The sequence below is a fragment of the Bemisia tabaci genome, chromosome 1 (assembly GCF_918797505.1).
Source record: "Bemisia tabaci chromosome 1, PGI_BMITA_v3".
Lineage (NCBI taxonomy): Eukaryota > Metazoa > Arthropoda > Insecta > Hemiptera > Aleyrodidae > Bemisia > Bemisia tabaci.
The window spans coordinates 32,740,455-32,752,030 of record NC_092793.1 but is presented as its reverse complement, the minus strand read 5'-3'; the positions used below and the strand labels follow the sequence as shown (position 1 = coordinate 32,752,030).

Below are 11,576 nucleotides of genomic sequence, written 5' to 3'. Positions count from 1 at the left end.
GTGCTAATAGAGTCAAAGCAAAATATATTTACGCATTTTTGGAAAGCGAAAGAAGACAGCTATTATGATTCTTAGATTTATTTTGAATTGATTTACTTTTAACAATGCTTGACCGAAGACAGCTGATCTTGTGTCGCACCTAAAAGTGCGTTTAAACGTATTTGACGTGAACTTTAGGAGGTTTTTAAATAATATAAGCTCTTCTTCCATACCGGGTCCGAGCAGCCATTCCAGAACTATTTGAACAAATGGTCGCTTTACCGTGGTGGCAACTAGCGATGATGTTGTGGTCATCGCAAAGAATGGCAGATTCCTTCACCAAATTAAAAAAAGAAAAAAAAGTCACAAAAAAATGGAAAAAACTTAAAATGTCGAAAGGTATCAACACTAAACACCGATGAATTTCTTTGTAAAAATCACAAATTCCAGAGCGGATTCCATACGGTTATGATCAAACATGCCCTCCCTCCACCTTCTATGGAATGCACCTCACCTCTATTAGGGTTTTTCTTTCTTTCACGGTTATTTGACTCGGATGCCGACTTGTTTGTGGAAAGGTAACTTGCTCCTATGCCAATTAGAAAACAGAATTTGTTTACGACACTTCCCATGCATCTTCTGATTGGTTGAGTTTTCAACTAATCAATAGCTATGATGTTTTCACGTTACTTTGAGGCCGTCTGGTTGGTATAATTTTCATCCCTTCCAATTCGATATCGGGATTTTATGACGCAAGTTTGAAGTCTGACGGTTGGCTTCTCATGCGCTTACTTCCAATCGTTCTGTTAGGTGTTTTATCGATTGATACATTAAAATCCCTTCCAATCAAAAAGGTGCTTGTTTACTTAAGCGCTTAATTAAGTGCAATCAGTGGATGGGAAGAAAAAAGTCGTTACGTCATTATGTTTCAATGACACTTTTATTCATTGATAAGAGAAAAAAACTTTAGAAAACAAGTAAAAATATAATCAGTTTTTCATCTACAGAAATAATATTCACAAATTCATACAGCAGGTTTCTAGGACATTTTTTACATCGATGTCTATCTACACATGATCAAATCCTTAAAGTATAAAACGTCGATTTAAGAGGTTTTGATTTTAAAGCTAATAAAATGTTATCTTTATGAACAAAAAATCTTTAGAAAAAGAACCTCGTATTTGCTCACTTGCACGCTTCTCCATTATGGAGGAGAGGTTTTAAAAAAATGACATCCCATTTCCACTGTTCAGCTATCTCCCTTCATACTCATCCACGTTTCTCTCTCCTTGACAGGTGAAAATGTTTGAATTTTTGGAGGATTCGATCACTTTTTGAAATCCCATTGTCAAAATCAGCAGGTAAGATGGAAGAAATGGGATGACAAGTGAAAGGTAGTAAGGAGAGAGTGGAGCGAGCGAGAAAAGATTGTAACTGAACATATACGTGACTATTCTCAGAAAAAAAAGAGAAAAAACCAGTAGCGAGGCGTGCTTTACGATGTATCGATTGATCTGCCAGTTAAACCTATGAAAAATGATCGATAAACAAGGTGTTCACAACGGACGCCCCAACAATCGATCATTTACCACAGCTTCAAATGGAGATAAATCGATAATCGATTATTCACGCCTCGCCACTAAAAAAAACATGGACTAAGGACCAGACGTGGTCTCAATTGATTCCTAGGTCAACGGCCAGCGCCTCCAGTTGAGGGTTCAGTCTGATGGTTGACATGCTGAACTTGAAAATGTAGTGCTGAAACAACGTCCAAATGATTTCGCAAGCGGGTGGGTACTTCAAGTTGAGAGCGTAAAATATTTTGAAGGCAACGTCTACTGCTTGGATTGGAGAATCGACGCTGTACAAATTGTCGTTGAATTCGACGTAGCAATCCGGATTATTGACGTCACCCACGAAAACCGGGATCGGAAAAATGGTGCCGTTCCGTCGGTTCTCCTCGGACCTCTTCCTCAGCAACTTCATCAGTTGAGACTTCACTGGCACGTACAGGACGAAACTATCTTTAACATCTTTTCGAGAGAACTTCATGCTTTGGAATTTTATTGTTGCGCAGAGAGACGGTAGGGCTAGCAAACAGAATAGTGATTTCGCTGTATCACCTGAAACAGGAATTCGGATGCAATGACACAACAGTTCCAAATTTAATAAAATATTTTACTACATTTTACGAGGTGCTTGATTGGGTTCCTCCTGGGAGAAGACGCAGAGGGCGCCCAATGAAAGGTTGGAGGGAGGGGATTGAAGCGGAAATGTTAAGGTGCTCAATGCCCCAAGATGTGTGGTTTGAAAGAGAGCAGTGGAGGTTGGGAGTCGTAGAGCGCGAGGGAGTGCTGTAAAGTGACTTATATGTATGTGTATTTTACTACGTTTTCTAACGATTTTTCATGGAAGGTACACAAACAAGACTACCACGGTTGGATGGTTTTGTTTTTTTTTTTAAAAAAAAATTTCGACTGGGGAGCGAGGCGACGAAATTTCTTCATGCAGCCCGCAAATAGTTCTTTCTTTTCATTTCAATTTCTTGTAAATTGTGTGATGAAACTTGATGCAGAATTTTTTTGTGAGAGAGAAGCTGCGAATTCGTAGCTGCTGTTGATGACCGTTTCTGCCTTGCGAAGGAAGAAAGCCGTATGAGCCTTCAGACGTTGCAAAATTTATTTTGATAAATTGTGAATTTTTAGGGAAATCTGTGAATATGTTTTCTCCAATTTTTATGAGAATTATTTTGGCAATCATATCTAAATTATGTGAAAATTTCAGGAGAAAATATTCACAAATCTACTTAAAAATAGACATTTTATTGGATGAAATTTGGCAATTCTCGAATCTTCATACGGCGTTTTTCCTTAGCACGGCAAGTTTTCTCCCGTCTAAGTGCAATCATTGACATTCAGGAATGCAAAAGTCTGAAATACTGTTCTCGTGGGAGAGAATGGTTAATCAATCTATTTTTGACTATTCTTTCGACTGAGTTCAATACTGACAGTTTTTAGGGATTGATTATCATCACGGATTCATCGAAAAAAGTAACTTAGTAAGGAATAAAGTGACTCACTCTGAGGATCTGACATTAATAGCTCAGGAACATCCGCTTCAAGGTGCTTCTTATATGTTCTATCGCGTTGCTTCTTTTTAACCAAATCCAAAAGATTTTCAGTTAAAGATTGCCACGAATCGAGCAAAATATTGTCTTTCCCGGGATGGAGACTACTGAAGTCCATCAGGATCTGAAAAGAGAAACGAGAGTTTCAAATTAATCCAATTGCAAAGAAAAAAGATAATAGCGAAAAGGTTGTCATTTGTCATAACATGAAACTAGAATTAACAAATATTACGATGTAAGACGGTAACAATCTTTAAAATTCCGCTTATGTTTCCTTTCTTTCAATATTCAGTTATTGTTCCTGATTTTGGCGGTCCATCCAAATCCTAGACAGGGCCGCCCCCTTCTCATTCGTTTTGAAACATCAGTAAAAACCATCAAGTGAACGTGACGGAGGGGGAGGTGTGCATAAGACGCGTTTACTCGAGTTGGGCACATTTTTTGCGAAAGCCCTGTCAGCACCACTAGCAAAAATTCATGGGACTTTGGGCGAAAGTTAGGTTTATTAGAAATGAACGAAAAAATTATGAAAGAACAAACATAAATATGGTTAAATAATTTCAACTTCCGCCGCACCGCGCTGACCGAACTGTGTTTTAGCGCAATGCGTGAAGTATTCCCACTGTCTTGCAGGCGCTATGCGGTTCACGCCGACCGCTGCTGAACGCACTGTGTTTGACGCAATGCAGGGAGTATTCACGCAGTCCTGTAGGCGCTAATACGTGTTTCATGCCAACCGCCGCGCCGAGGGCTTTTCCTTTTCATCTCAAGTTCTCGTCATCATTGCTCTCTGCGCCGCGCCATTTCAGGCCAAATTGCGTTTTTGGTTTCTTTCTTAACTCGACTAGTCAAAGATGATGTCTCTTGTATCACCGAAGGACGACAAAATTAGAAATTACTATAATCTCAGGAAATGAGTTTTTGTCGCCTTTTCTCGTTTGTAATTTTTTTTCGAGTCCGATTTTTTTTAATACCTTCATTTAAATTTAAAAAAGTACAAAATTTGCCGCCTCCTAAATTTGCCGCCATGGGCCGCAGCCCATGTGGCCACCTCCTTAATCCGGCCCTGATCCTAGAGAGCTTAATTTGAAATCATCGCTGGAATACGTTTTTCAATATTCTCTTTAAAAGAGAAAATTTAAAACGTTGATTTCACAATATGTAATTTTACATACAACGAAGGAAACGCAAATTACAGTTGTATCTTGTGATAACGTTTCTCAAAAGAACGTTTCCAGTAAAGATGTTTATTTTCTCAAATCCCGGCCGGTCCTTTCTCGCTGTAGCGTATCTCGAAATGCCGTTCTTCCCGAAGCAACGTTCAATTTTTAATTCTCCCTCGAAAACTTTATTACTATGTACAAAGATTTTTTTTGGGTAAAAGAACCAAGACCTTCGATTACAAATTCGAAATGTAAATTATTCAACTATTTCTATTGTGTGAAGCAACCGCATAACTGACTATCTACGTGCTGCTACACTCTTGATTGGGTTTTTGAGTGATACCACTATTCGGCCTCCACGGCTACGCTAGGAAGTATCGTTTCTAATTGAAGGCGTTTCTTATGCGTCGTTAAGCTGCAACAAAGAATTATCTCAAGTAACCGCACTACTCGCTGATCTATGCTACTACACAGTTGATTATATAGCACACTGCGTCACGTTAAAGTGTTGCAGGATATTTGAAACCAACGGTTTACAGTTCCTTAGTGCAAAATATCAATTTCTTTTGATTTTTTCTTCTTTTTTCAATTATCATTGCAAAGAGCGATTATCCAATGGTTTCTATTGAAATTATCCGATTTGTTCATTGTAGCTCATCGAATAGCGCGGCAGTTTGAATTATTTCCTAAACTCACCAGTTGATGTCCGAAATCTTCTTTCAAGGCTGGAAACTTAGTGAAATAGTCATCAATCGTGCGGCAAGATGTCCGTAACAAGAGGATTCGTTTCGGCATTGTTTTTTTCCATTTTTCGACTACCTCGTTGTAAGGCTCGACGTGATTGCTGAACCACCTCAAATCTTCATCGGACAAGGGATCCGTGGCTCCTGCCATTTCATCTGAAATTGATCAAATAGATAACTTCAACCTCTATCAAACAGGGAGGATATTTCTTTACAAAAAAGAGGGAAAGTAAAATTCTGAATATTTTTTGTATTAATACAAATTTGTGAGACATTATTAAGATACAATTGGAACGCGCTTAGCAGAAAGGAACCAAGTCACATCAGCTGCCAAATTTAACAGGGCAGTTCAGTTTTTTCCAAGAGAACGTTTGTGCGGTTTCCTTGGAAAATTTTAGGGAAATTGCTTCGCACTGTGCAGAAAATTCATTGAAATTTACGCAAAATTCTGCGGGATCGTTTTCATGTAAAAAATGTAATTTTCCAGCAGAGATGATTAGTCTGTCTGCGCCACACTGCAATTTGCAAATTGCTAAAAACGTATGCTTGACGATCTTGCCAGGTGACCTTGCCTATCCGCTCCTCGGCAGTCGAAGTGTCCGCGGCGGACTCTCCTTCTTGCAATCAATAAATAAACCCACCCACACTGGAAAAAAAAACACATTGGATCTAGAGTGCAGGCTCTTAAAAACATCGACAAGAAAAAATACTCTTGATTCAATCAGATTTAAGCTTAAATCAAGAACCAAGCCTCTTAATTTGAGCGGATTTCCTTTTGATTTAAGCTTAAATCTGATTGAATCGAGAGTCCTTTTTCTTGTCAATGTTTTCAAGAGTCTGGACTCTAGATCCAATTTGTTTTTTTCCCAGTGCATGATAGCAAAAATAATTCCTACTGATAACACATAGTGAAAATGAGCAACAACAAAATAGGTGTCATGTAAACAGACATCAACAGAGGAATTACCAAGGATAATCTCAGTTAACCCACCTACGGTAAATAAAAATAAAACTCCTGTAAATCAAAGATGTAATCTGGATGGCTCGAATTCACGATTCCTCAACCTCCAGATCATTTGATACATCTATGCGAAAATGATGCCTTATCCTGTGCATTGAACACCAAAGAGTTGCGGAATGAACCGTTTCCGGTCGGTCAGCACTTCGAAGAGGGGGGGGGGGTTTGGGCGCGCGGTTTGAGGTTGAGGATTCCTAATTGGGATCCGATCATTAGATCATTACCGTCCCTTCCCGAAATCGTACCCCCATTTACGTAATATACCACTTCGTTTAAGGGCCGCGGTAAATGATGTATGAGTGCATCGCGACGGTATTCACTGTTCAATGACTCGTTTATTACCGGGGATAGGGATACCCGAGCCACGGGGCGAATTGGCGATGGGGGGTGATTAAATGGTAGTTTTCGGGAAGGAGCGCGGGCAGCTTCAAGCACGGCATTTCTAAAATCGCAGGATGGTGCGGACATCAACGCGATAATGTATAACAATGTTTCGAATAAAAACTCGGGAAAGAACACGATTAAAGGATTAAATGAATAAAAATATATAGAAAAAATAGAAAAAGAACAACACGTAAATAAACGCACTTTCACGGAATTATGAAAAAAACCGGAAGAATTGGGAAACGAAATAACGACGGAAAATGCAAAAAAAAAAAAAAAAAAAAAAAAAAAAAATGAGAACACGCAAAAAGCAAATGGTTTGCACTCAGCTTAGAATCGGCGGGCCAGGAAGGACTGAATGCAGCGAAAGAAAGCGTCCCGAATGCTTTCGGGCGTGCTGTGGTATGTTGGTGTACCGTGTTGGTGCCGTATAAGGATGAGAGAAATGAACGGAAACAACGGATCTCGTACGAACAAACAAATGTTTTCAGGTCGATAAATGTACAGGAGCACTAGTGAGAGTGGCACTAAATCTAACCGCCGTGCGGGGGCGTCGCGTGGCGGCCCGAGCGATGGCCGAACTCAGAGTGTCCGGTTGCTCTGGCCGAGGGAATGATCATCATGAAGAGAAAGACGATGAAGAAAAAGGTAGGGAATAAAGAATGTGAAGAAGCAGGTAAGAAACAATCCGTGCCAGGCTAACGGTTGTCTACAAGGTCGCGGAGTCGCAGACAAGGGCGCCGCCTGGTAAAAGGTTGAACAGGTGAGACAGGCGCTAGGCTAATGACTAGAGATAGATATGAAAAGGAAACATGGCATGGAACCGTACTACAGAGCCAGGTACACCTGCGCGCTACACGCGCGTCTTGACCCGAAAAGTAGGATCCTATCCTACCTCGAGCGAGTTACGAGTGGCGAGCTGCGACCTGATTGGCTACGAAGATTGTCGAACACGGCCGAAGGCAAAGTCGCCGCTCAAGTCGCGCGTCTAGCTCGCAGGGGTATCTGCCACTTGAGGTATAGTATAGGTAGGAACACTTCAGGTATCAAATCAGGGACAAGGGGATCAATACAGCAGGTTGATAATTGAGATTGATAGACAAAGCGATAGACAAAGAAGACATAGGGAGTTTGGAGCTATCCTATTGCTTAAAATGGGTGAGTCCCACAGACTAAGGAGACAATGATGGACTAACTATCGGGTCTCTCGTGGGTTGCCGTTAGTTAGTCTTTTGCCTACCTCCTTTGTCCATTGCAACCACCCGTTTCCACCAATAGAATCGCTCCAAATCTCTTTTGTCTTATTTGTCTATAGCTTTGTCTATCAATTTCAATAATCACCCCGCAGGTGGGAAAGGTGGGGGGCGGTGGGCGCGGACACTTCGACTGACGAGGAGCGGAGCAGACGATAGGCAAGGTCGCTCGGCAAGATCGTCAAGTATGCGTCTTTGGCAATTTTCAAAATTCAGTATGGCGCAAACAGACTAATCATCTCTATTTATACCCGATTAAATTTGGCAATAGCTGATGTGTATATGCTATATGGCTGTATATTCCTTTCTGCTTGACGCGGCCCAATTTATTCTTAGTAGGTCTGGCTAATGCCAAGATTGCACCAATATAAATGGGAAATCAGTGAGCAAATTGGTAAAAGCTAAAAATGATGTTCTGACCAGTATGACTATTTATACTCAGTGACGAAAAACAAACGGAAAAAATGGGTAACAAGGGCTGAAATACGACAAACTACATGGGAAGCCACGGGGTGGTTTCAACCCTTTAATCGACCAGGTGAGAAAAATACACGATAAAAAATTGATAAAAATCAAAAACCTTCAAACCCCATTTGAGACGACAAGAAAAAAACTAAAAAAGATTCTTTCCTTATCGCAAGTATGGGTCTAAAGGTTATTAGTTTTATATTTTTATTTTTTTCTCTTGGTTGATAAAGGGATTGAGGCCATTCCAATACGTCCCAGTCATATTTTGCTGAAAACACGGCAGCCCTGCTAATGTATTTGCTCCCTATCTTTGCACGGAGAGTTTGTCTTGATGTAGAGGTGGACTCTCAGGATAGCGTGGGATACCCCCTCCATTTGGACCTCAAGTTGAGAGCTTTTGAGCTTAAAAGTTGATTTCAGAGAAAACCAGTGACACCATCGTGTTTCTCGCGAACTTTCATATAAGAATCAATGGTCAAATCGCAAATTCCTCACACATGCAACATCTCCATTTCAAGAATCGGCCCGTTGACCGACACTGAGAATTGTGAGCAATTTACCTCGGTCAGCGGGATTTTCGTCGCCGGCGGGCACGGATTTCCTGAACTTGACGATGAGGCCGCTGTTGCGCCAGGTCTTGAGCTTGTGGATGTACTTCTGGTAGAGCTTCCCGCGCGGAGACTGCTTCTTCCCGTGGCCGAGGTTGACCTGGGGCATGTAGTAGATGAGGGCGCTCTCGGTCGGGAAGAGGGCGACGACGGAGAGGGCCAGGAACTTGAAGCGCTCGGCGCTGATCTTCTTGTCGATGGAGTTGTTGAAGTCGTTGATGACGATCAGGTCGACGAGGGTCTTGCGGAAGGCGTTGTCGAAGCAGCCCGTCTCGAAGGCCCGGAGCACGGCCTGCCCGTCCAGGGTGCTCATGAGCAGCTCTCGCATGAAGCTCTGCAGCTCGGTCACCGTGCTCGCCGGCAGTCGGCTCAGGTCGTACCAGTTGTCGTTGTTCGACTCGTCGAAGAAGATCAGCTTCTCCTCCTTCCGCCGCACCCGCTCTTCTGCGTTGGTACCAACGAACTGTATGTCTTCGAGCCGCCGACCGCCGCAGAACGGTTTCGCTGGCTTCTATTCCCTGTTCCCGCCGATGGCTCTGATTCTAAGTCTTCCGTCGGCTCCACCGCTGCCGCTGATGGTATTTCCGAACTTCCTCCCTAAAAAAGATAAATAAAATAGCAATAATTTAAGGGTTAGAAGTTTATTTCATTATTTTCCCCGATGGGCTACACTGAGAAAAAAAGTTCGGTCATGAGAACCGAATGTACGGTGTTCAATATCGGCCGTATTTTTCGGTTTATGTAACCGCTCTCTCGGTTCTGGGAACCGTATCCTCGATTCGTGCAACCGAGCTTTTCCGTTAGTTCTGTTCGGTTCAAATGATCGGTTGCATGAACCAAGTATACGGTCCCTAGAACCGAGAGAGCGGTTACACGAACCAGACAATGCGGCCGATATTGAACACCGTACATTCGGTTCATAAGACCGAATTTTTTTTCTCAGTGTACAGCAGTGGCGTGGCGTGCTTTGCGATATATCGATTGTTATACCATTTAAACCTATGGAAAAGGATCGATAAACAGGGTGTTCGCAGCGAACACCTTAATAATCGATTCTTTACCATGGGTTTAAATGACAGAACAATCGATACATCGCAATTCACGCCACGCCACTGGTGTACAGCAACTACCCGTTTCATCATTAAGATCGCATCATTTCTCATTGTCTCCTGTGTCTATCGCTTTGTCTATCAATTTCAATAATGAGCCCGCATTGAATAATGCCTGAAAATTTTCTGTTAATTTTCCCTCGCATTTGAAAGCAGAAAGTGCCTTGGTTTTCTGGTAGATAAAAATTGTAGAGGAATGAAAATGAGGGGAAGAGTAGTGAAGGTAGATTGATTCTTGTCAATGCCGTCCAAATAATGGCGTCCATGATGACGATTTTCCCGAAATTTGGAATTTATGGGACTCTTATTGTTTTTTTAACATGAAATTTACTGAATTTTCCATGGCTTTCAGAACAAATTCAGAAAATTCTTTCCACGGGATATTTTTACCTCAGATATATTTAGGATAAAAAAAGAAAAAAATAGAGGAACAACTTTCTCCTCAGGACTGGGTGCATAAAACTAAAGGATCCAAAAATCATAGAAATGTCGTACTTTTGGATTTTTTATAGAGAGCTTTTGGAGGTAAGAGAGAAGCATACCTCGATATATTCCATTGGTAGGTCATCGAGGGAAAAATCAGCGAGGACTATACTCTTATTCTCATTCCCTCCCATCCTTGCTGGGTCGATGAATTCCATTTCATGTTCTTCAAAGTCGGAGTCTGTAAAAAATCAAGAGGCTTCATTAGTGAATTTGTTCCATTGCAGCCTTCCGTGAATTAATTACGGCTTTATCGTTATTTCTCATCAAATATCTTGCCATGTTACATTCTGTTCGTGTAAAAGGATTTGAAGAAGGACCAGAACCACATTTCGAAGGAGGAGGGAGAAAAACTAGGATTCAAATTTTTAATTAAGGTGTAACAATAAAAAATTGGCCAAAAAAGCCTGAAAAGCAACAATAAATGTCTTGAAGATGGCATTTAAATACCTACAGGGGATAAACGGTGCGTGCTATAGGTGACAGACTAATGCAAACTAAATGAAAGTGTTTCTCACTCATACACTAAGTCACGTTTTTGAAATTGTAAAAATACTTCTCGCCGCCTAAGCGAACTCAATTCCAAAATTTTTGTTACTCTAATTTCTATGTACAGGAGGTGAATGATTCAAACAAAAAAATGTTTCTAACGTATCACACACAACAGCTGATACTTTGAAATGCATGTATTCGTGGCGATTAAGCCTCTGCAACGAGACTTTTCAAAGGATATACTCTTTTTTATTATGACGGATCAAGTTCCTGAAGTAGAAGATTCCTCGATATCCTTTAATAGCAACTGCAACAATTCAAATTTAATTTTGACCCGATTTGGAAAAGGCAATTGTTTTTATTTAGGGTATCTTGTCTTACTCTGTAGTATAAAATTACAAGACTGACGCGTAACGCAAGGCGCGAAGCGCCCCGGGGGGTGGGACCACAAAGCGGTCACGGGGTGCACCCCCTAGTTAACTTAAATCTTTGAGAAAAGGATCTACGGGTAGAGAGAAGCCGCTTCGCTGGGCAGAGGGGCATCCAAGATCAATATGGACGTATTTCTGTTAAACGGAACTATGTGCATCAACTCATGAGCCCTGGGACCCATAAGAATACCATGCATACCAAGGCTCACGTCATAATGCACATAGTTCCGTTTGATAGAAATACGTCCATATGATCAACTGGACTGAGCTCGTCGGAAATAAACCATGCGTATGAACACATTTTTCAAAATATCTATA

The 11,576-nt window shown here is 41.3% G+C and overlaps 1 protein-coding gene across 1 annotated transcript; it reads right to left on the bottom strand.

Annotated features, from left to right (window-relative positions):
- Positions 1–900: 900 nt before the first annotated feature.
- Positions 901–10,521, bottom strand: LOC109037152 (uncharacterized). Its single transcript, XM_072299894.1, has 5 exons — positions 10,395–10,521; positions 8,696–9,340; positions 4,966–5,168; positions 3,059–3,230; positions 901–2,102 (listed from the first exon to the last, which is right to left on the bottom strand). Exons 2-5 carry the CDS (start codon positions 9,069–9,071, stop codon positions 1,654–1,656), a joined length of 1,200 nt encoding a protein of 399 aa, XP_072155995.1. The 5' UTR covers positions 9,072–9,340; positions 10,395–10,521; the 3' UTR covers positions 901–1,653.
- Positions 10,522–11,576: the final 1,055 nt, after the last annotated feature.